The sequence below is a fragment of the Lissotriton helveticus genome, chromosome 5_1 (genome assembly GCF_964261635.1).
Source record: "Lissotriton helveticus chromosome 5_1, aLisHel1.1, whole genome shotgun sequence".
Taxonomy (NCBI): domain Eukaryota; kingdom Metazoa; phylum Chordata; class Amphibia; order Caudata; family Salamandridae; genus Lissotriton; species Lissotriton helveticus.
This window is the reverse complement of record NC_136065.1, coordinates 1,325,443,799-1,325,467,726: the sequence shown is the minus strand read 5'-3', so window position 1 is coordinate 1,325,467,726 and position 23,928 is coordinate 1,325,443,799. Positions and strand designations below refer to the sequence as shown.

The following is a 23,928-nucleotide window of genomic DNA, read 5'->3' as shown; positions in this document are numbered from 1 at the left end:
CAACAGATTTGAAGATGTTACAAAGATCGTGACTGAGCTGGGCTACTTGCTCTGTATGGTCTTTGTGGTACTGTCTTCATGCAGGGCCAACACAGCAAACTTCAGCTCTGACCTAAAATATTTAAACTTTCATTTTGTTAAGGCAGAGAATAATCCCGTACTAAGAAAATGTATCACTGCCCATCACAGCCAGTGCTGGCCATGCCGTAGTGCCTGTTTCGTAACTTTCAGCCATGCTGTACAAAATGGCTCAAAGAAATTGAAAAAGCCAATAGCTCTTCAATAGACAAGGCCTATTGGCTTTGCCAATGTTTGTTTCTTTTGCAGCCCCTCCCTCTACTTGCTCTTATGTGCATCATTGTTTACCATTGTCACTTTTTTTGTAATATTTTTATTGTCAAATATAGTATTCTCGCTTCCATTCAACCAGGATACAAATTCACTTATCATAGACTATTGGTGATTTCTCTTCTTATCTCTAATTGTTATCACACAAATCGCATACGCCATTGTTTTATTTTCAACCATAAGTAACAACAACTTAGAACTCGTCCCCTCTCCCACCTCTCGGGCATTGGATGCTACGTTCTCACTGGAGACTGTAAAGCCGTCTTTCCTCTGGTGTACCTCATCTATCTATGGCGGTATCTGGCATAGGAGGGACCTTGGGCATCTCCACCGTGTCATTCCTTCCCTGAGTGGACTGTAATGGGTCTACCTCCCCCTTCGAAGGGTCTTTCTCTTTGGTTAGGTCCGTAATCATTAAATACCAAGCCCTTGCATCTTCTTCAAATTTGTCATCCCTTATGACTTTTCTCATGCCAACTAATTCTGCGGTGGCCCACTCCTGCATATCCCTAACCCACCTCTCAACCATGGAAGGATCTGGACTTAGCCAATGGATTGCGATTCACCTTTTTGATAACACTAGGCCCAGTTGAATGAATTTTCTAGTGAGTTTCTTGTTTTTTGGCGTGGGTAGAATCCCCAACACCACCCCTGTAATAGTGGTTGGTATGGCCCTCCCAGTGACACCCTGCAGAGTATCTATCACTGCCCCTAATAGTGTGCCAGAACGGGGCAGTCCCATATCATATGGACAAAGTGTGCATCTGATTGTCTACATCTGGAACAAGAATCTGCACGATCTGGGTATATTTTGAGGAGCACTTGGGGAGTGAGATATGCCTGGTGTATCACATTATATTGTGTTAATTTAAAAAGTGTGTTAGAGCTATCCATTTGCCCCCTTCGTTTACTTACTTCCATTCTGTTACTGTAAGGGGTACGCCCAATGCATCATCCCATTTTGAATGTATTGAAGGGGATCAGTAGGGAAATCTTCCCGGAGTGCTGTATATATGTGCGAAACCAGTCTTCGTCCCCCTGCCAGGATGGTTATCATCTGCAAGACTGTTGTGCCCTGCTGCTCTTGTGAAAATGCCGGCCACAGTTCTCTGGCCACGGCAGAGATCTTCACTATTGCAGGAACTGCCCCTTGCCTAATTGAAATACATTTTCTGCTTCCTCTCTCGTCATGAACCGCTCTGCAATGTATAGATCTCCCATCAAGTGACAGGCATCCTCCTTCCACTCATTAATGTTCATTGTTTGCCCTATCAGTTTGAAAGGTGGTACCACCCACAGTGGTGTCTCCGGGGCGTAGGGCAGTGCTTAATTTGTGCAGGTGCTTTCTGGTGCTTAGCACCGGCACATATTTATCAGGGCCGTGTCTACAAAGCACAAGGGGCCTCATTTATGAGGCCGTGCGTGAGTTTTGTGCTTCCGATGCGTCACTTTTTGTGACGCATCGGCGGCGTAAAACATGCCTCCTGATGCGCACTATTTACAAAGTGACGCATCTAAGCAGATGCGTCACTTTGTAAACCCCTGCGCTACATTATACCTGCGTCAGGTATAATGTATGCAGAGGGGGCGTTCACCTGCAAAAAGCCTCGTAATAGTGACGCAGTGAAATCTATGAGATTTCACTGCGTCACTTTTAGGATGCTGTTGCGTCAAAATCTTGCGCCTGCCTCACAGCAGGCGTAAGACTGACGCAAGCCCTTTCACATGGGGCTTTCCCCATGTGAAAGGAAGCATTGCTGGAGTTGCGTCACTTTTGTGACACACTCCAGCAATGCGTCACTTTTGCGCCTACAGATACGTCAGAAATACTGACGTATCTGTAACTCCTTGCGACATGATGCGTCATATTATAAATATGATGCATCAATCATGTCGCAGGGAGAGCGCAGTGAAAAGTGACGCATCTCTGTTTTCACGCAGCGATGCGTCACTTTTCATAAATGAGGCCCAAGGTATCTGCAACTCTGCACGACATAAATCACTTCACTGACTCAGCGCAATACCGATCCAGACCATTTGACTCGCAATTTATTTACAGCCTGCATGAATCAATCCAATATGGAGATTGGATTCGATTGATTCAGTCGTGTTGGTCACAATGCGCATTTTGAATTTGTTTCTTTAATTAGACGGCAGCCGTTGCAGGTGGGCGGGAGCGGGACACAGATTGGGCAGGGGGCTGGGTTTGGTTCTGATGGGATAGGGCTGTGCGGTTGCACATGCGTAGATTGTTTTCAGAATGCCCCACCCAGACACACGTACGCACCGGCCATGAGTCATCAGCATTTGAAGTGGTAGCCCGGCCCAGCGTCGAATTGGTAACGCGGGCATTCGGCAATGCCCGAGGGGCCGGTGTCCGAGTTCCTGCTGTGGGCTGCTTTTTTGAGCAGTCTGGGGGCCGATTTGGGAGCTGTCTCTATTGTTCAAAAAGCTAGCGGCCGAGTGGGTGTCTGAGTGGCCTTTCTATAGGCAGATGGGCGCTCACGGGCAGAGGTATCACTCCCTTTGTCTCGCTGGTCGATCCATTAACGTGTGCACATACTGAGCGAGGGGCAGGGGGCCTGAGGAGAAGTGGCCTCACTTGTTTCCAGGTGTGTTTCAGCAGTGTAAACTAACATGTGCATTTTTTTTTTACCCCCGCTTTTTTTTAAATAAGATTACGCCGAAGCAGTCATTTGGGGAAAGGCATTATGCAAATGTGGGCCGATTTTTTTTTGCGTGCCCGGGCCGATTTTCAATCCCAATCCAACCATGGCCCAGCCCCGACGACGTTGTAGGGCAAGCAGCAACAGCAGCCTCAACTAGACTGCCTATCCAATATAAAGGCAGGCAGGCAGGCAGGCCAGTGTCCGTCCGCCCACCACCACTATAGCAGTAACCGTAAGTAACAGCAATGATATAATTATTATGCCATTATCAACCCTGCTTTTTTTTGGTGAGTGGTGGACGGAATTATGACATGACGGTCACCGGCGTTGGCGTGATAGCTCCGGCTCCCGCTCGGCTCCAAATTAAATCTGGTGTTGAAGTTAAAGTGGCCAGGAGGCCCTGCAGTGTGTAAAGTCTTGTGGGCCTTAGGCCCTCATGCTAATAAAGACTGCGACACGGACACACTGGATGCATGGTGCAACTGGCCCAGAGCACGTGGGCTCGGCCTCTTTTATTGAAGCTGTGTCACCTGACCAGTGACATCAGTGGTGGGTGGGTGTTCGGTGTAATTACAGGGTTAGCACTAGAATGCTAACTGACTCTGAGCACTACATCCCTCCTAAAATTGGTTAAAAACTAAACCAAACGGAAAAAGTCCAAAAACCTGTAGGGGAAAGAAAACACAGAAATGTAACATTGGACCTGTGTTTTCAAACTGGTCTCTTTGGCTGCTTGCAAGCCGCAGGCAGTATAGTTCTTGCATTCAGGACCAACAGTTCTCTGTGGCACAGTTCGCAGTTGTTCGGCGAGTTCATTCTTTGTCTGTGCCGTCTGGTTGTTGTTCTCAGCCCTCCCTTTTGCTTTGCTCTCTTGGTGACGATGAATAGTTAAAGAGAGATGGATGACATGGGTGTTGACTGTCTTCTGGCTTCTTTTCTCCATGCTGTTTGTGTGATGTTTCCGGGCAGGCTTCAGTTTGTTTCTTGGCAGGTGAAGAGAGTAGGTGCAAACATCCCTCTCACTATGATGCCCCTCTCGCCGGTTTTCTTCTGCCACAAGATGTCCGGGAGGACCTCTTAGCCAGGCTTCCACTGGACTGGTGTTTCGGTCGTGTTGCTCTACCATAGCCTTCGGGCCGTGAGCAGGGCGCTCCACGAGCCTCACCATTGTGTCCTAGATCCACCTGAAGGTTGGGTAGTCGACTCTTTTCCTTGCTGGCGAGGCTTTTATCCTCGAGGGCCCTGCAGACGTGCATTTGTAGACCTGTCTCTCGTGCGGGACTTGCTGCCACCAGAGTCCTTTGAGGCCTCTTCTTCCTGGGTTGCCACGGGCTGGTGTGAGGTGGTCAGTTCCTCGGCTTCCGGAGGAGTGAGCAGTCTCGCCATCCATTCTTCCGTTCAACCCCAGAGGTAGATATCGCCAACAGTCTAGCTTGCTCTCTTCTGCGATCGCCATGTGGATGGCTCATAGGTAGCTGTCTTCGGTCTGCGCTGCCAGTGCTCTTGCCAGGCCTTGTCTTCCACTGCACTCCGGTGTTCCAGTGCGGTCTTGTTCTCCAACCCACTCAGGTGTTCCAGTGCCTGTCACCTTTCTTCTTTCCGCAGGGGCAGCTTCTTCTTGCAGTGGCAGCCTGCCACTCTGATTTCTCCTTCCTTCTTTCTCAGTGGTGGTGGCCACTCTGATGCTTCTTCCTTCTTCTTGAGATGGCAGTGTGCCACTCTGACTTCTCCTTCCTTCTTCTTCCAGTGGCGGTGGCCACCCTGATTTCTCCTTCCTTCTTCATGCAGTGGCAATGTGCCACTCTGGTTTCTTCTGCCTTCTTTTCTCAGTGGCAGTGGCCACTCTTCTTCTCTTCGCGACGTAACCTGGCCCGATCTTCTTCATCTTTCCTGGCCAGGCTTCCCCGTGCAGTGCGCGCACTCTGCACGTGTCTTCCTGGTCTTGTCCTAGTCCTAGGACACTATCTCCTTGTCACTCAACTCCCAGGGTTAGCGTCGCGACCTTCACTTCCTCTTTCTGTCGCTTCCATTAATTATGGGGTTGAAGTTCGTTGGTCCATGTCCACAGACTGCACCTTGGCTGAACTTCTTGGACTTCGTGCTGGTCCCTTCTGCTAAGGTTTGGCAGGTAGGCTTCCTGGTGCGACCATCTGGCTGGTCGACTTCTTGCTTTGTGACGAGGCTGAGTGGTCAGGTTGCTCTTGTGGTGAGACTTCAATGCTGCGGGTTGTCTGCGCAACCATTTTCCTTGCGTCGCAGTTCGGCTTGCTTTGGTGTGCATCTGGGTGCGCTCGTCGGGTCTTCCTTGTGACTTGCTGCTTTGGACTGGTGCAGTCTGCACTGCTGCGCATTTGTGTCATGCGGCTTTGTACTTCCTGGTGCTGGGTTTCGGAATCATATTTCGCCATACTGCTGCAGCGATGGCCTGTGGCCACTAGGCATCGCTGTGTTCTTTTCCGGCGTGGCGTAGGTGCTTCAGGAGTGTTGCGTTACCACTCCGTTGATGCTCTTCTGGTCTTGCTTCTTCTTTACGTTTTGGTTGCGACCCTTTGGAATTTCCTGCGTGGAGTTGCTGCACTCTTGACGCGCTTCTGGGTCTTCTGGAGCGTTTCTGGGATTCTGTTGTGTTCTTGTGCTTCTGGCGTGCTGCTGCGCTGTCGCCTTTCCTCTTCTCAGGCTGTGTGATGGCCTGGTGGCGTTCCGGTGTGGTAGTGTTCTTTGCGCTTCTGACGCGTTCCTGCGCCGTCTCCTCACAGTGCCTTGTGTGTATGCGTTGCATCCAGTTTTGCTGACTGTCTCTTGCGTGCTCTTCAGTTCCTTTCTGCTTGGGAGTAGCCACCTGCCAGCAGGTGGTTCTCTACCAGTCTCTGGGCATCACTTGGGAGCTATGCACTCTTGACTGGGCTGCGCGTTTAGTTTGCTTGTTGTAGGCTTGTTTGTGTTAATTCCCTGCAGTTTCCCCTAGTGGCCATTAGATGGCAGTGTTGTTTTTCTCACAGTTGCCGGTGATGGGCTTTCACTCTCGTGTCTCTTGTGAACACGAAGTCCCTCTCGGAATGCGGGCGCAGCCTCTGCCTGTCACTTGGGACACACCTGCTGCTCGACTCCACTGCAGACTTCTTCCCCTCATTGTGGTGAGTCTCTGTCCTTTCTCTGTGGCCGTTGTTTGAGGGTGTTGCAGCATATGTTGTGGGGGGCACCGAGAGTTTCACGGCTGCCTGGGATAACCTGACTCGGGTTAGTCACGCAGGCTATTCATGTTCACTTTCAGCGGGGGGGCGGCACGGACGGTGTGCGCTCTTCGCTGCTCTCACCCCAGCGCTCCTCCGCACTGCTGCTGGCCTCCAGGTGTCATTAGGCAGGGCGTTTACATACGCCCACTCCTATCCCTGTTTTGTGCGCTTACCGGCTTCCTGGCTCCGTCTTCCCCACGCAGCCGGTCTTCACGTTATGGGCTGTGTTTCCCTTCGCAGGGAGGAGGGCTGGCTGCATTACACTCTGTCCACGGCCTGGCAAGCACTCTGTCCTCGCTTCCGCTCCGGCCTACTCTCAATGCTTGGCCGCCGCAGCCTCTCTCAAATGCTCGTCGGGTGGCGCGGTCATCGTGGGTGGGCTCCGCTGCCGCCTCCTCGTCGTTAGGCACTCCACGCCTGACATCCAGGCACTCGGTAGTCCTCTTCAACACGGGTGGGCACCGCTTGCATAATCTCGGCGCCCGCAGCTCTCCTCACGCTGCGGGTGCTCTTCTTTGAAGTTTATTCACCCCGCTGCCGCACTTCACACACGCTGCGCGGTGGGCGACCCTACAGGCAGGCCGAGGGTGGGCTCCGCTGGCCTTGCTTCATTATGGGGGTAATCGCTGCTGCCGTTCACTCTGTTGGGGGCAAAGTCAGTGTTCACAGCGGGTGGGCTCCGCTTGGTGCATATACGCCCGGCAGCTTGGCACACGCTGCGGGGCTTATACTTGGGGCTGCTGCTTTCGCGCTTGGGCTCACCTTCGGCCAATGGGCCTTCACCTCACAAGCGGGTGGGCTCCACGGAGGTTGCCTCACTGTTGGGGCAGTCGCGGTCGACGCGGGTGGGCTCCGGTCGATCCGCGTTGTGTCAGTCTCAATTGCGGCCGGTACAGGTGGGCTCTGACCGGTCCGCTTATCTCCGTGGGGCACCTGGTTGCGACCACCGCAGGTGGGCTCCGCGTGGTCAGCACTTCCTCACCAGGCACGGTCGCATGAGGTACGGGGTCGACTCCCGGTCACCTCGACATCATCGCATGGGCCCGGGGCACAGCACATGCCCCTCGGGCCTCTCGGCGGCCGGCGCCGATTGTCGTAGGGGGGTGCGCCTTTGCTGCAGGCAGCTCTCTCTTCCCCTTTTGCCTGAAGTTTTCTTCTTAGCTGTGGCACGCTGGGCACAGATCCGCCCTCGTCGCCATTGTAAAGTCTTGTGGGCCTTAGGCCCTCATGCTAATAAAGACTGCGACACGGACACACTGGATGCATGGTGCAACTGGCCCAGAGCACGTGGGCTTGGCCTCTTTTATTGAAGCTGTGTCACCTGACCAGTGACATCAGTGGTGGGTGGGTGTTCGGTGTAATTACAGGGTTAGCACTAGAATGCTAACTGACTCTAGGCACTACACAGTGCACTGCCCCCCCCTGCTCTCCTTCTTCCAGCCTTCTCCTCCTGACCCGGGTCAAGCAGTGGCATTGTAGAGGTCAGGTGCCCCATGCCTGGTGCTGGAGGCATGAGTGCTCAGTCAGGGCAGGCATTGGACTCGTCACTCAGTGGTTCTCATCACAGTTTACTTAATACGCATGAAGTGAAATGTGAAGTTATGTTATGTTATGTTATGTTATAGGTATTTATTTTGCGCACAGCTGCTCCAGCAAAGGAGCGTCCTGGCGCCACCAACAAGGCGAAGCACAACACAACAAGCAGCCAGAAACAGAGAACAGCTAAACGGGAATACTAGAACAGAAATGTTTTAATAGCTTCCCGAAAAAGCATGAGATCCTCCAGTGCGTGAACAACCGAGTGACAAGTCCAAGGCCTGCCCTGAGCAATTATGCCTCCGGCACCAGGCACAGGGCACCTGACCTCTACAAATTATGCAACTGATCGGGCCAGGAGGAGAAGGCTGGAAAAAGGGCAGGGGCCGTCCAGGGCCTTTAACTTTAATTTAACCCTGACTTTAGCAGCGCGGCTGTGTCTCCAACTCTGCCATTCAGGGCAATGTACTGAAAAAAGACAGAAGCTTATCTTTAAAAACAAGTAGATCAGGAGGAAAAGTGAAAAGTTTTGCGTCAACATTTTATAGCAGCAACTTACAGATAGTCACAGTGATGGTAATTATTTTCTTTAGAAAACAGCTTTTAATACCACAATGAGTGAGATTCAGGGATTTGTAATAATGGACAGACAAGATTTGGGAGCGGAGAGAGTCAGGAAGTAAAACAGTGCTTAATTTGTGCCAGTGTACTTCACAGTCAGTTCACTTGATATGCATGAAGTGAACTGTGAAGTGAATCACCAAGTGACGAGTTCAAGGCTTGCTCTGAGCAATCATACCTCCGGCGCCAGGCACGAGGCACCTGACCTCTACAATGCCACTGACCAGACCGGACCAGGAGGAGAAGGATGGAAGAAGGGCAGGGGCCGTGCAGGACCTTTAAGTTTACATTAACCCAGCTGTGCGGCCTAGTCTCCAACTGTACCATTAACGGCATCGTACTGACTGAGTAATTGAATAGACGGAGTCCACCACATCAGTATCAGGTGATCGATGCATGGAGTAGCTGGGTATATGATTCTAGAAAGGACAGGGCCCATAAGTTTTAGATCAGGTTTAGACTCGCTGTCTGATGGTTCTTTATAGTAGTATGAAAATGTATGAGTGACATTTCAAAAAGTATGAATAACACTTTGTAGTGTGTAAAATCAATCAATGAAGATGAAAAAAACATATAATATTCAGATCGGGTATTACATTTGACTTTTAGCAGTGTCAATTGAGGATGTGGGTGGAGCAAATAGAGTAGGTGGGTGGAGCCCGTGGAGAGTGGGTGGGTCCTGTGAAAAGTAGGTGTGGCCTCCGACAAACATTTGAGCACCTGGACTTCATATTTTACAAATTAAGCACTGGCATAGGGTGCTCTCTTAACTACCTTCTGTACTACTATTTCCCAAACCGACGTAACATGCCTTATTATATAGGGGAAAGCTCCAGGTGGGGAATCCCCGATGTGAGCCCACCAACAGTCTCCTCTCCCAGTTGTCTTGTTGATCGAACCAATGTACCGCGTGTTGGAGTTGTACGGCCATGTAGTATAAGTCTAATCGCGGAACCACCAGACGCCCCTGCCCGCACCTCCTCTGCAAGGTGCTCAGCTTTATTCTCTTCCTTTTAGACCCCCACCACAATTCCACTATCAAGCTGTCAAGTTGGCAAAACATGTGTGCGTTACTCTATATAGAGAATTCTGTAGAGTATACAGGCATCGCGGCAGGATTACCATTTTTATCAGTGCTACCCTTCCCATTAGGGACAATGGAAGCTCCTTCCAGAGGGCAACAGACTTTTTAATGCCATCCACTGTCTTCCCCATGTTATCGTCCACCATTCTCACTTTACTGCAATTATTTCCTTTTACTTCCTCTTTTATGCACCAGCTTCATTGGTTACCATTCTCATTTCAGTATAAATTCTGCTTTCTGTTTTTCGTCTTTAAGTACTAATATTATATTTGTCTCTGCTTATTTGTTATATTGAACTCCCCATAGTTTCCTTACCTGTCTATGCGTTTTGCTTCTCTATGTTTATTGTCTACACTTCTTCACCCTTATGCTTCCTTCCACTTCGGACGCGCAAATGTACCCTGAATTTCGCAGTTATCCTTTAGGCATGGAAAATGACGTTAATTGAGTTTTAATTTTCTCAATGACTTTTCAGTTCTCTCGAAAAAGCAGAAAGCAGAGCACTGTTATGAAAGTCTCAAAATGTGGCACTTAAACAAATGCATTTTGCCCCGGCCTTCCACGATATCCATCTTCTTTGCTGATCTTCAGTGGAAACTTAAATACTCGTTAGCATTTCAGTGTCAGAGGACTATCATTGCTTTTACCAGTCGATGTATCTGTGGCAGAGTCTACGCCTCAATTACAGACACCAGGTAGGAAGCAAGATTTCTGTTTTTTCAAGTGGCTGCAGTTCAGAAATGCCACTGAAAAAGACCCACAGTTATGAATGTTTCCCACCTGCCGCTGATTCTTATCGGTTTGAAGTGAAATCCAATAGCGATTTTGAGTTTGATTTTCTAAAGACCTGTATTGAAATGTCTAATGGTCCACAGCCAGGTTGGTTTATTTGAATTAAAAATATTTAACCCAAAGTTTTGCAGTTTTGCAGTTTTCCGGCAGTGTACTTTCTTATTTATGCAGCAAAAACTAGCAATAACAGCCCCCACTTTCCGGCGATGCTGGCAGCATCAGGTTACTTTTCACTGCATGTGAGAAACTCCGCTCTGGCTGCCTCTGAAAACACCTCCCACGGGTTCCTGATAGCGCCTGGACAGCAGCCCACATGTTTCCTGCCGCAGCAGTGCGGCCCGCAGAGTGCTGCGCGCTCAGACCGTGCTGTGCTGTGGACAGGAGTTCCACCTCACACCGCTCAGAACTCTCAAAACCATATATCTGCCTTCTGGCAAGTCCTGGCATTATGCCAGTCTGAGTCCCGTTTTTAGCTTTTTGATACCCTCGATTTTATTGGCTCCAATGAATTTGTTTATATCAAGTCAGATAACGCAGAAGGACATGTCTGAGGAAAATAATTGAAATCACTTGAACATCATTTACACAACATTTTGCGAACTTTCAGAGACAGTATAACGTGTTGACCGTTTTGCTTCTTTATTATTAACTTTTTTCGTGGAAAGATGCGCGTAGGGCTCTTGCCTAGCTGGGATGGTTAAATAAATGAAGGGGCGGGCTGGAGACCAGGGCTCATGTTTTGTAAGGTGGGTGTAAGCACGGTAGCAAGCAGATAACTAGTGGCCGCTTCTTGCAGTTAACACTGGCTGAGACTGGCATGAATGCCAACCTTTGTGAGCGGCTGCAGTCAAAAAATCCCTGGTCTCAATTACTGTGGCAACCTCCTACTTATATCATTGGAAGACCTGGAATGTTTAAGTGTGCAAGGTACCTATGTCACACGTCTATTGACAAATGCTGTATATGTTTACGGTATACAGCTCAGCAATAGAGTGCTAGACATTGTTGGGTTATTGAGGTCCTTTCGAAAGTGGTACTCCATTTAACATAATCATGAAACGGCTAATGGTTGAAGACAGATGGAAGTAGCAGTGGGGTACAGTTTTTTTTGCCTTGATCCCAAAAAGGCCTAAATTCGTTTTTTCCCACCACCGTATGCATGGGTGCAGATAAACAAAATTGTGACAACGCATGCCAATTAAAAAAAAAAGTTAAAAAAAAGTCATGGGGTAGATGAAAACGCAGACGAGGGCCCTAATTGGAGGAGGAAGTGGCCATGAGGTCTCAGCCATCACTAGACAAACCATGGCATGCAGCAGTCTGTGGTGCTTCATTGGCCCTCGGTGCTGGGACTGGCCTTTTTGCAGAGAGCAGGAGTCACCAAAACATACAGCGAGTTTTGATTTGCGGAGGCGAGTCAGAGGCCTTTTGGCTTTTCTCACCCTTGAGAAGACAGGGCCCTTTTGACAGTACATTTCTCAATGTACTTGTGATATTTTAGTGCTGGGGACCCATAGATCAATAATTCCACACTTTATTATGTGACATCTTCATTCAATGACCCTGCACCACCTCAGGAGGCACCACTGCTACAACCAACTCGAAAAGTAAGACTTTTCTTCCCCCCCCCCCCGCTGAGATGAAGGATTCCCTGTGCTTGTACATCAACTTCCACCATTCTGGTTCCTCATCGTGTGCTTTGGACCAGTCCTTGAACCATCTCTGTATCCTCAGCTCATCCTGGCTGCTCATTTCACTGTTGATGTCTCCCAGGGACTTACAGCCAGATTCATCAAACTAAAATCAGATTCTGAGAATCTGGCCCTTTGCAAGCACATTTTTTGCATTTGGGATTCATCATCCCAAATGCAAAAATCGCAATTCTAGAAATCGCTAAATTGCGATTAATTGCATTTAAGGAATCTCAATTTGAGATTCCTTAAATGCAATTCATGAACAATTTTAAAATTGCGAATTCGCAATCTGGGGCCGCTATTTACCGCGAAGTCTAACTACGTGGTAAATAGCAAAAAGTTTGAAAAATGCACTAAAGTGCATTTTTCAAAGTTTCATGTTGCGCAGCATGTGTGTGCACAACATATGTGCATACATCAATTTCAGGGATGCAACAGGGTGTCCTTTGGACACCCCTGCACCCTTGAAATCGCAACCTCAATTTGCGAATCGCTAATTGCGATTAGCAAATTGAGATTATCTTCCCATTCATTCCTATGGGCATCTAGGCCCATAGGAATGAATGGGGAGATATTCCTTAATTGCGAGTCGCAATTTGCGAGTCGCAATTAAGGAATTACTCCTACAACTCCTACCACTGCAAAATTCCCCCATAAATCAAGAGAGCTTAAGGACAAACTACCCAGCAAACCCAGCCAGAAATACTACACTGGACTCGGTGCTCTCTGAAACTCCAACATCCTCGTTGATGGATTTAATCTTGCTACTACAGAAGGCACTTCAAGGAATCCTGGAAGTAACCCTCTCAAACAATGGAGTGTTGAAAGCTCAGAAACAACATCTAAAGAATATAGAAGAAGAACTCGGAGAAATAAAGAGCCAATTGCCAAGCAGGGTAAAGCCAACGGACATACTCCTACCAAATGAGAAAAGCGACAGGATAATACCAGATGAAGAAAGCATGATAATCCATGAAAGACCGCCAAAACCTGTAGATCAATCAGCAAAAGAAGCTGCAGATTCTGTAGAAAATGTGTATATATCAAAAAGACCTATGCTGATGAAAAGGCGCGGTGGGTCAGATACACTTGGGACCAGGAACAGGATAGGAAAAGCGAGGCAAAAGAAACATGGAGGAATGAGAAAAGGGAAGGAAACAATGAAGGCGGGGGAACAGGTAGGACTAAATGCCTCAGCCCCAACTTTTATATCACAGAGACTTACACAGGTAGAGGCACAAACTTCAAGGCCCCCAAAGACCCCGAGAGCCCCAAGGAAAAGGCAGACCCACAGGGAAGAGTCTGCGAACCCGCCCTCTACCCGTACGACGAGACAAAAAGTAAGGCTAAGGGTTGAACAGGGTACCGAACAAAGGTCTGGAAGACCACAGATACAGAATGAATCTAACATGAGAGATAAAGGGCGGAAAGAAGGGAGAACAACCAATAGTCAACAAGTATATGATATAAACACGAACTTACTCGAGAGAGCTGATGATAATAAATGGTTATTTCTAGACCTGATACCAGCAGGGAGAAAAGAGAAGCCGACAAGGAAAATTAACCCCCTGAATAGGGCATTGGTCTTGGCCGCATTTGCAAAATGCGGCAGTTTGAGGGGGATCGGTTCTAAAGACCTCCAGCAGGTTGGCTTCATAGAAAATAGACATGGAAAGGAAATAACAAAAATCACCCTTCACTCGGACCTGGTAAAATGGACAATCCTAAAAGCCTCAAATGAGATAACACAACAGGGAATAAGGATTATCCCAGAGAAAGAAATAAAACCCCCTAATGACAACAACTTCTTAAAACAGCATGCCGGGTTACAGAAGAGACAAGTGGTACTCAATAAGGAAACAAAAGGAGACCGAAGTTTCCTGAACATTATAATAGACAATACAGAGAATGATTCCCCATGGGGTAACTGGTCGTCACATAGTGACAGCATGGGTAACCACAATGAAAGTAATTTGGAGGATTCAGATGAAGATGGTGGTTTGAGTGACGTTGAATAGGATGGAGGGGGCTCGCAAGAACTAGGTCTCATAATGTGGAATGTAAATGGGCTAGGCAATGAGCAAAAATGGGAATATATAAAGGAATGCATAAATAAAGTGGACATTGCCTGCCTGCAAGAGACCTGGTTATGCGATGTCACCCCAACCCTTGATGGATATGCCCAGATACATCAGCCCGCCACAAAGAAAAATCGTTGGAGGCCCTCGGGGGGGCTGCTGACATTGGTATCAACAAAAGTAATGAGGGAAATAAAACTGTTGAATACAAAATGTAAATGGGTACAACTAAGTAGAATTGAATTGTTGACGGTGGATCTAAACTATAGAATGCTGATTTTAATGAATGTATACATGCAGTGGGACAATGGGGAGGAGTATGAAAGGGAAATGAGGTGTTTTAAAGAGGATGTAGACAGTACTCTAGAAAACTATCCTGCAGATATAATAATGATAATGGGTGACTTCAACCATAAATTAAACCCAAAAAAGGCTGACATCTGGAACAAGGAACAGTTAGAGGTATACAGAATAAATCCTGCATGTTTCCCAGCAGGGGAAACTTCGAAACAAGATCTAGATTTAATACACACCCTTGGAGGAAGGGGTTTCCACTGTGTAAATGGGAGAACAGAGTCAGACTCACCGGCAGGAAAAACGTTTATCCAAGGCAATCAGAATTGTCCAATCGACTACATGTTCCTGCAGGCATGGAACTTTCACCAAATTAGGGATTTTAAATTAGATCTAAAAGAAGTGAGTGATCACAAACTCCTACACTTAGTAATATCGGGGGGAAGGAAATTACAGAGAGAAACAGTGATCACCCAGGAGGTGGAGTACCCCAAACGCGTGATAACACGGTTAACAGAGAAATATATAGAAAAAGTGAAGGCCATGCAATTAAAAATGGCCCCTGAAAACTGTGAGAATAAAACCTTGAAATGGTTTATTAATAAATTAGAAGAAGTTGTTCTATGCCTAAAAATAAAATTAAAAGGGAATAATCCCTTAAGGGTAAAACAAACAAATTGTGGTAAAGGGTTTTCTGTGGCGTGCCAAAATAAGAAAAGGGAGATAAGAGCAGTACAAAGGAAACAAAAAAAGATCTTCACCCTAGAGAGACAGGAAAAGTTAGTTAAACTGAAAAAAGAATTCAAGCAAACGGTAACCTCCGCAAAAAGGTTATACAAAGAAAAATGCTGGTTAGAATTACTAGAAACCATAGAGAACAAAATCCTAAGGCAATTTTGGCAACTAGTAAAAGCTACAATTGGAGCAACTGACGGTGAACTAAATTGTATGGTGAGTGAGGCTGCCTGGGAAGGGTACATAAGAGATCTGTACGGGGCTAGGACCCCAAGTGGGGAGATGGTGATTAGAACATGGCAAGAAATCTCAGTAGACCTTCTACCTAAATTTAATGAAGAGCAAGTTGAGCTCACAATAAAAGAATTAAAGCTAACACGGGCAGCAGGCCCAGATAACCTACCAGCAATAATTTTGAAAACGGATGTTAAATGGTGGGCGAGATTTCTTGCCAAGATGTTCCAGGTAGTACTAAAGGAAGGGGTAATGCCCCCAACCTGGAAAGGGGCCGTAATTAGGCCGATCCATAAGAAAGGGAGCAAAGAGGAGCCAAAAAATTACCGGCTGATAAATCTCCTAGATGTAGGTGAGAAAGTGTTCTCTAAAATTATCTTGAAACAACTGAATGCATGGGTAGATGAGCACCAAATAATTCCTATAGAACAGGGTGGTTTTAGAGCAGGCCACTCTACAATAGACCACGGATTTGCACTATGGGCAATGGCGAGGAAGTCGACGGAACAAAATGGCAAGTTATGCTGTTGTTTCGTCGACTTCAAAGCAGCCTTTGATTCTGTGGATCGGGCCTGCCTATGGGAGACTCTAAAGAGGTTAAATATTCCAAAAGACCTCCTTACTATAATAAAAGAACTACATAGGGAAAACTGGGGTCAAGTTATTAAAGATACGGTGGGTTCCTTGACCCTAAAAATACCCATGGCAAATGGATTAAGACAGGGCTGTGTGCTGGCCCCCCAGCTCTTTTCGATTTTCCTGTCAGATCTCCCGGCCTATCTAGAGGTGGAGGGCAGTGCCAGTCCTAAAATGGATGGAAATAAGATTCCCTGCCTATTGTACGCGGATGACCTGGTAATTGTAGACCAGACCGAGAGGGGCCTCCAAAGGAAGCTTAATGCCTTTAACACATATTGTGCCAGGAAATTTCTAACTATCAACCTGGATAAAACTAAAACCCTATGCTTTGGGAAAAAATTAAGTAGATTCAGCTGGTACATAGGTGACCTTAAACTGGAAACGGTTACTGAGTACCGATATTTGGGTATATGGTTCGATAGGACACTAAACTGGAATACCCATTTGGAATCACAAAAGGCAAAGGCTCTCTCTTCCATATGCGGCCTAAAAAGGTTTAATGGGGACTATGGCGAGATGTCACATCGACCTCTGCTTAGAGCCTTTGACGCAATGATCCCCCCCCAAGTTTTATACGGCGCTGAGATCCTTTATTTGAGCGGTAAGGGATCTTGGGATGTGATTGAGGGGAACTGCATAAAAAGGCTCCTATCACTTCCCCAATCTGCTATGATACAAGCCATCAGAACTGAAATAGGCACAAAGTCTTGGACGATACTAACTCAGATGGCTGTGATCAGATTCTGGAAGAGATTGGAAGACCCAGAAAGTAAAAAAGTAGCGTACTGGTGTCGTAAAGAAATTCAGAAAAGTGAACTAAAATGGGCAAAGGCCACTAGGGAAAAACTGAAGGGAATCTGTAATTCGTTAGAGATCGGATTGGACTTGGGAACCTATCAAATCCAAAGTACCAAAGGTGACCTGAAGCAAAGGGGTAAAGAAGTTTCCAAAGTGCTTGATATAGGCTATCTAACAAAGAAAAAATCAGTTGCGTATATGCTAAATGCTTGGTCCCAAGAAAACTGGTTCCCCTACCTTGATAGATTACCCAATCGTGGACTCAGGCAAGAGATCCTGAGGCTTAGAATTGGGATAAACCCATGGATAATAAATAGAGACCTTAAACTAAAAATGTTAGATCTGGATGGTCGCTGCAGGTGCAATCTGGGAACTAAGGTAGACCTGCTGCATATTATGTTGGATTGTCTGACACTCCTAGAACATAGGAAACTTTGGCTGCGCCCAATTTTTTTAAGATATGATGTAAAAACAAGATCGCAGGCAGCCAGCCTCCTAACAGAAATCCCCTATATTGATGTTGTAATTGCCCTCGGGAAATTTATAAAGGCGGCCCTGAGCGCATTGAGAACCAAAGAATAACATGTAGTACTGTATGGTTTTAGTGGAATGAATTCATTGGAGTAGTAAAAAGGTGAATAGGTTTTAAATATACAAAATAAGTTTTAACATAAGTGTAAATTTTACTGAATTTTGTATTTTTGATAAATGGTGTGTAGAATCTTTTAATGGACAATTTTTAAAATAAGTGTATGAATTTATGGTACATACTCCATTCTGCGTTATGTTCACTGCATTGTTTAAAGACTATGGTCATAATAAACATATATTTTGACTTGACTTGGAGGAGGAAGTGGCCATGAGGTCTCAGCCATCACTAGACAAACCATTGCATGCAGCAGTCTGTGGTGCTTCATTGGCCCTCGGTGCTGGGACTGGCCTTTTTGCAGAGAGCAGGAGTCACCAAAACATACAGCGAGTTTTGATTTGCGGAGGCGAGTCAGAGGCCTTTTGGCTTTTCTCACCCTTGAGAAGACAGGGCCCTTTTGACAGTAAATTTCTCAATGTACTTGTGATATTTTAGTGCTGGGGACCCATAGATCAATAATTCCACACTTTATTATGTGACATCTTCATTCAATGACCCTGCACCACCTCAGGAGGCACCACTGCTACAACCAACTCGACAAGTAAGACTTTTCTTCCCCCCCCCGCTGAGATGAAGGATTCCCTGTGCTTGTACATCAACTTCCACCATTCTGGTTCCTCATCGTGTGCTTTGGACCAGTCCTTGAACCATCTCTGTATCCTCAGCTCATCCTGGCTGCTCATTTCACTGCTGATGTCTCCCAGGGACTTACAGCCAGATTCATCAAACTAAAATCAGCTCGCAAAGGGCCAGATTCTGAGAATCTGGCCCTTTGCAAGCGCATTTTTTGCATTTGGGATGCATCATCCCAAATGCAAAAATCGCAATTCTAGAAATCGCTAAATTGCGATTAATTGCATTTAAGGAATCTCAATTTGAGATTCCTTAAATGCAATTCATGAACAATTTTAAAATTGCGAATTCGCAATCTGGGGCCGCTATTTACCGCGAAGTCTAACTACGTGGTAAATAGCAAAAAGTTGGAAAAACGCACTAAAGTGCATTTTTCAAAGTTTCATGTTGCGCACACACATGCCCTAAGGGCATGTGTGTGCACAACATATGTGCACACATCAATTTCAGGGATGCAACAGGGTGTCCTTTGGACACCCCTGCACCCTTGAAATCGCAACCTCAATTTGCGAATCGCTAATTGCGATTAGCAAATTGAGATTATCTTCCCATTCATTCCTATGGGCATCTAGGCCCATAGGAATGAATGGGGAGATATTCCTTAATTGCGACTCGCAATTTGCGAGTCGCAATTAAGGAATTATTAGAAATCGCTATTTTTTAAGTGATTTCTTGATGAATAGCATTTTGCTATTCCTTAATAGCGATTCGGTATTTTTCGCAATTAAGGAATAGCAAAATGTGTTCTTGATGAATCTGGAGGTAAGCCACTTCTGGTGGCCCAACCTGTACAACCTCCCTTCGAATCACCGCACATCTGCGGACTCTCTACATTCTTGCAAAGACCACAAGTGTGATGACCAGCTTACCTCAACAAAAGGAAAGGCACTGCATTCCTTGCGAGGGAACCAAGTTTGCTTTTATTTCCCGTTTTCATGTTCTTTAAATGCCTTTTCCATGTATGTTTTCTATTTGTGCTGCCCCAATGGTATATTTCCAGGGCATGTACTGTCTGAGATCCTGTGTTTTTTTCAATTGTCTGCTTATTCCTTTGACCCTGCTGGCCTAACATTGTGTAGAATCATGTTCTTCTGACATATCCAACCCCATGATAGGAAACCCTGCACAAACTCCCTTGGAGGCACTATCTACTTGTTCTTTCTCCGTGACTCAGGACACCGATTCTGTGCTGTAACCAAACTATTCTCAGGTCAGAAGATCACACAATTGAGACTTCTTTTCGACCCATAGTACCCAGAAACCTGCTTATCTCTACCACACTTTTTCACCACGCTATGGAGTCCCCCAGGAGAGTTATTTTGTTCTTACACCGTCTATTGAGAGCGTTTTATTTTTTACACCGTGACAGAGACAGGACCTCCATCAGCCAGAGGCATGGATCCAGGTGTAGAGGGGCCACCATAAAAAAGTATATAGTTGTAGTAGGTATTCAAGTGTTCACCTATATGTACCAGTTCCTTCAGAGACCAGGTGACATGGCTAACACTGTAGTGGCCTTAGTGCACCACTACCACTATTTGGATATGACCATCCCCCACTGTTTATCAGGGTTTGATATCTTGGGCACCTGCCTCATGCACCGAGAAACGCTAAGAAACAACAACACCCAGAAGGCCTTCTGGGACATGACGCCATCCCATATAATCACGCACAGCGCATCGGAGCGCTGTACGTGATTCTGGATTAGTTGCAGGTTGCAGAGCGACTGCTCTGCCTCTTCGCTGTACCTGGATAATCTCCGACATTGGCCGGCCCGGAGATTCCTGTTTTCCGCATCTCACTCGGCGAGTGAGGACGCGCCTTTCTCTGACATCGGAATTCCCCACGCGCGGCTGCGGCGGGGTCTCATTCTTCTGCCCGGTGTTTTCTCCCTGCTCACGGCGGCGTGGTCCCCCCCAGCGTTTCGCTCGGCTGAGCGAGAACGCACTGAGGAAGTCTCTGAACTGGATGTTGGTGACTACTACATCAAAAAAAGCCCGATACGGGTAGGGAATCCATTTGTTTGTTGTTTTTTGTGCTTGAGACTATGGGCCCGATGTAGGTAGGAATCATTTACCGATTTTTAATTACCGAATTTTACCGATTCGGTAATTAAGAATCGGTAAATATGAAGGGTGGACATGTAGGTCCATCCAGATGTTTTTTTTACCGAATCGGTAAAATTCTGTATTTACCGATTCGGTAAATACCGACCGGTAATGCTCCATTCATTCCTATGGGCTTTGAAGCCCATAGGAATGAATGGGGCATTACCGGTCGGTATTTACCGAATCGGTAAATACCGATTTTGACAAGGGTGCAGGGGGTGTCACTTTGACACCCACAAGCACCCCCAAAAAAGGTTCGGGGGCCATGTGGCAGGCATACCTGCCCTAAGGGCAGGTCTGCCTGTCATATGGCACAGGTGTGCATGCACACATGTGCATGCACACCTGAATCGGTATTTTAACATCAAATTGAATTTGATGCTAAAATACCGAATCGGTAAGGCTTGTGGGACTCAGAAGAGTCCCACCTACATACCAAATTTACCTAATCGGTAGAAATACTGATTCGGTATTTTACAGAATCGGTAAATTTACCGATCGGTAAATTTACCGATTCTGTAAAATATGTGTCCCTACATACCAAAGCTCAAATACCGGTCGGTAACAGCCGAAAATACCGATTTTCGGCCGTTACTGACCGACCTACATCGGGCCCTATATTAGGTCCTTTGGGAGTGCTTATAACTTGTTCATTGGATCAGGAAACAATTCTTGGATTGCCTGCTATTTCTTTTGTATTCAAACTTGGTGTTTTACTCCTGGATTTAGAGAAACTATTACCTGGCTGGGAGCCTCTGCCAAACTGTGATTGCCCAGTGTTTGCTTACTACCGTTTTTGTTCTATTGGATTACATATTTTTTCTCCTATTTTTCATGGGATACAAGGGGGAATGGAAGTGAGTATGATTGTTTGCATGTGTATTGATCTTTTACATCTATGAGTGGATATATGGTGGTTACTCATAATAGATATTTGTATTCTAGGTGGATAGTGTTTTCTCATCGTAAGAGAAGTATCTTTCGCGGTGTTTAGGAAGACTCTTCAGGGAAGAACCTATTAAGGTATTGCTTTGACTCTAGCGAGAGATAAAATAGAGTAGTCAGGATATTTGTACGTTATTAATGCTATGCTTTTTGTTACAAGTTATCCCCTTTCCACTGCTGTACCTACCCTATCCCTATCCCTCGCTTGATCGCCTTTATACTCTGTATAATAATATTCAGAGTGTGAGGAATTCAGGATGTGGTCCCCTGTTGAGCATCATCCCGATCCTGAGGAGCAAGACGGCCGTGACAGAATCACGTACCCAAGAAATACATTCTCCTCCCGATCAGGACCATCCTCGGAGATGGCGTCCTTTGATGATGTTTTACAGGCTTTGGTCCTAGTGCAACAAGAATTGGCTGCTTCCCGAGCAGAAACCGCCTCCTTGAGGGAGAGGCTAGATAGGCAGACCAGGAACCCTTTCGATGCATCTACTAGTACCACTCAGATACAAGTGACAGTTCCAACACCGATTCCGTTAGCTAGCCCGGAGAGTTATGCTGGTGATCCCCAAAAGATTCAGACCTTTCCTACACAGATAACGCTTCACTTTTCCTGCCGAACTGCATCGTTCCCCACTAATTTATCTAGGGTGACCGGAGACGCTGCCAACTGGGCAGTCCCCCTGGTGAGGAATGACGATCAGATGCTTTCTGATTGGGCTGCATTCCGGAGGGAATTTGAAAGGGTGTTCGACTGCCGTGCCACAATGCTGAGTGCAGATAGGGAACTTCTGGAATTACGTCAGGGTAGGAAAGACCTTGTCACCTACATGACGGCCTTCAATAGTTTGGTGGTAGAAACATCCTGGCCAGAAGGGAAACGTATGTCTCTTTACTACCAGGGACTGAAGGATGAAATGAAGGACATAATGACGCAAATAGACCCGCAACCCACCACCTGTACTGATCTCATAAACCTTACCTTACGGATGGACCATAGACTCTCGGAGAGGGGAGGAGACCGTAGGAGGGGGGTTAGAGCAATGTGGGGAATGGAACCCGAACACCGTCCGTCTCCTCACTTGAAAGAAACCGGGGTGGAACCTATGGATGTAGGTGCTGTCAGGGCTCCTTTATCCAAGACAGAGAGAGAGAGCCGACGGGCCCAAGGCCTTTGCAAGTATTGTGGCAAGAAGGGGCATTACGTGAGGGCATGTACTGTAAAACCCAAAAGAAAGAACGCCTTCTTCCCGGGTAAACAAGTAGCTATTACCAATGTAGAGGTTCCTGGTAAAAGGGAGATGACCATGACAAACAATCCTGGAGTGAAGTCCCTAAATAAGGAATGGAAACCTTCGTCCCTCGCTTTTACGGAGATAAGAAGCACAGAATCCCATATCGTACTGTCCATGATCCTTAAAATTCGACAGCAAACACATCAGGTCTGGACCAATATAGATTCGGGGGCTACTGGTAACTTCATCGATAGTGGGTTGGTACAGCGCTTGGAATTGGTTAGGGTACCTAGGGACAAGCCGGAGAATGTGTTAGCGGTAGACGGCACTCCATTGAAGTCAGGTCCCATCACCGATCACACCGAGATACTGGTACTGATTTTAGAGGGCAGTCCCCAAAATCATATGGAGGAGATCACCTTAAACATCATCGAAGCGCCTCAATATGAGGTCATATTAGGAATTAATACAAAGCTCCCCCTATCCAAGGGGAAGACTCCTCCGTGCACTGCTTTGGAGACTAAAAAGTCTTAATGTTTCTTCAAAATTGACGCAGTGCACAGAGGAGTCTTCCCCTTGGATAGGGGGAGCTTTGTATTAGTTGTTTTGAGTATCAACGCTGTGAGGTTCAGACAGCGATTCCACCGGAAGCACGCAAATGAATTAACCCATTCTGGACAACCAGATTATACAATAGTGGTGCGAGTCTCATTCATAACTTTTGGTCATATTAGGAATGCCATGGCTATGGCAACACAATCCAACCATGGATTGGAGATCGAAGACTATTTGTTTTCAATCATCCGAATGTGTAGCTAATTGTATTAAAAACAACAACGCTCACGTGTTGGCTCTAGCCCATGGGTATCGGGTTGCTACCGCAGCTGAGAAAGAGACAGTGTTACCCACAGAATATCGACAGTTCAGTGAGTTGTTTAGCGAAGTGAAGGCAGAAAAGTTACCCCCACACCGAGACTACGATTGTCGTATTGATCTGATAGAGGGGGCCTCTATTCCATCATGCAGGCTATATGCATTGTCTGACCCCGAGACTAAGCATTTGCGGGAATACCTGGAACATTTCAGTTCCATTTGATTAATTCGCCCTTCATGTTCTCCAGCTGCTTCTCCTCTGTTTTTCACGGCGAAAGCTAATAGCGAATTGAGGACATGCATTGACTACCGCTTGCTGAATAAAAATACCATAAAGAATCAATACCCACTTCCACTCATCCCTGTGTTACTGGATCAGGTGAGGGAGGCCCTCATCTACACCCGTCTTCACTTGAGAGGGGCCTATCATCTGGTGCGGATTCGGGAAGGGGATGAGTGGAAGACCGCGTTTAAAACACGGTATGGTCTGTTCGAGTACCTGGTGATGCCGTTCGGTTTGTGTAACGCCCCAGCGGCATTCCAGTACTTTTTAAATGATGTGCTGAAGGACTACATAGATCGGTTTGTTATCGTGTACATCGATGATATCCTGGTCTATTCAGTCATAGTAGAGCAACATGTAAGTCATGTAGTTCTGGTTCTTAAAAGACTGCAGGTAAACAGCTTATTTTGTAAACTCAGTAAATGTGAGTTCAGTGTTTCGGAA

At 46.6% G+C, this 23,928-nt stretch overlaps 1 protein-coding gene across 1 annotated transcript in view; it reads left to right on the top strand.

Moving 5' to 3' along the window:
• The first annotated feature begins 5,949 nt into the window (after positions 1-5,949).
• The window catches only part of LOC144753606 (uncharacterized), a 41,114-nt gene continuing 23,135 nt past the window's right edge, over positions 5,950-23,928 (top strand). The window contains exon 1 of the mRNA XM_078641243.1: positions 5,950-6,151. Within this exon, the coding sequence (XP_078497369.1) occupies positions 5,993-6,151 (159 nt within the window). The 5' untranslated portion in view covers positions 5,950-5,992. The remainder of the gene's footprint in view (positions 6,152-23,928) is intronic.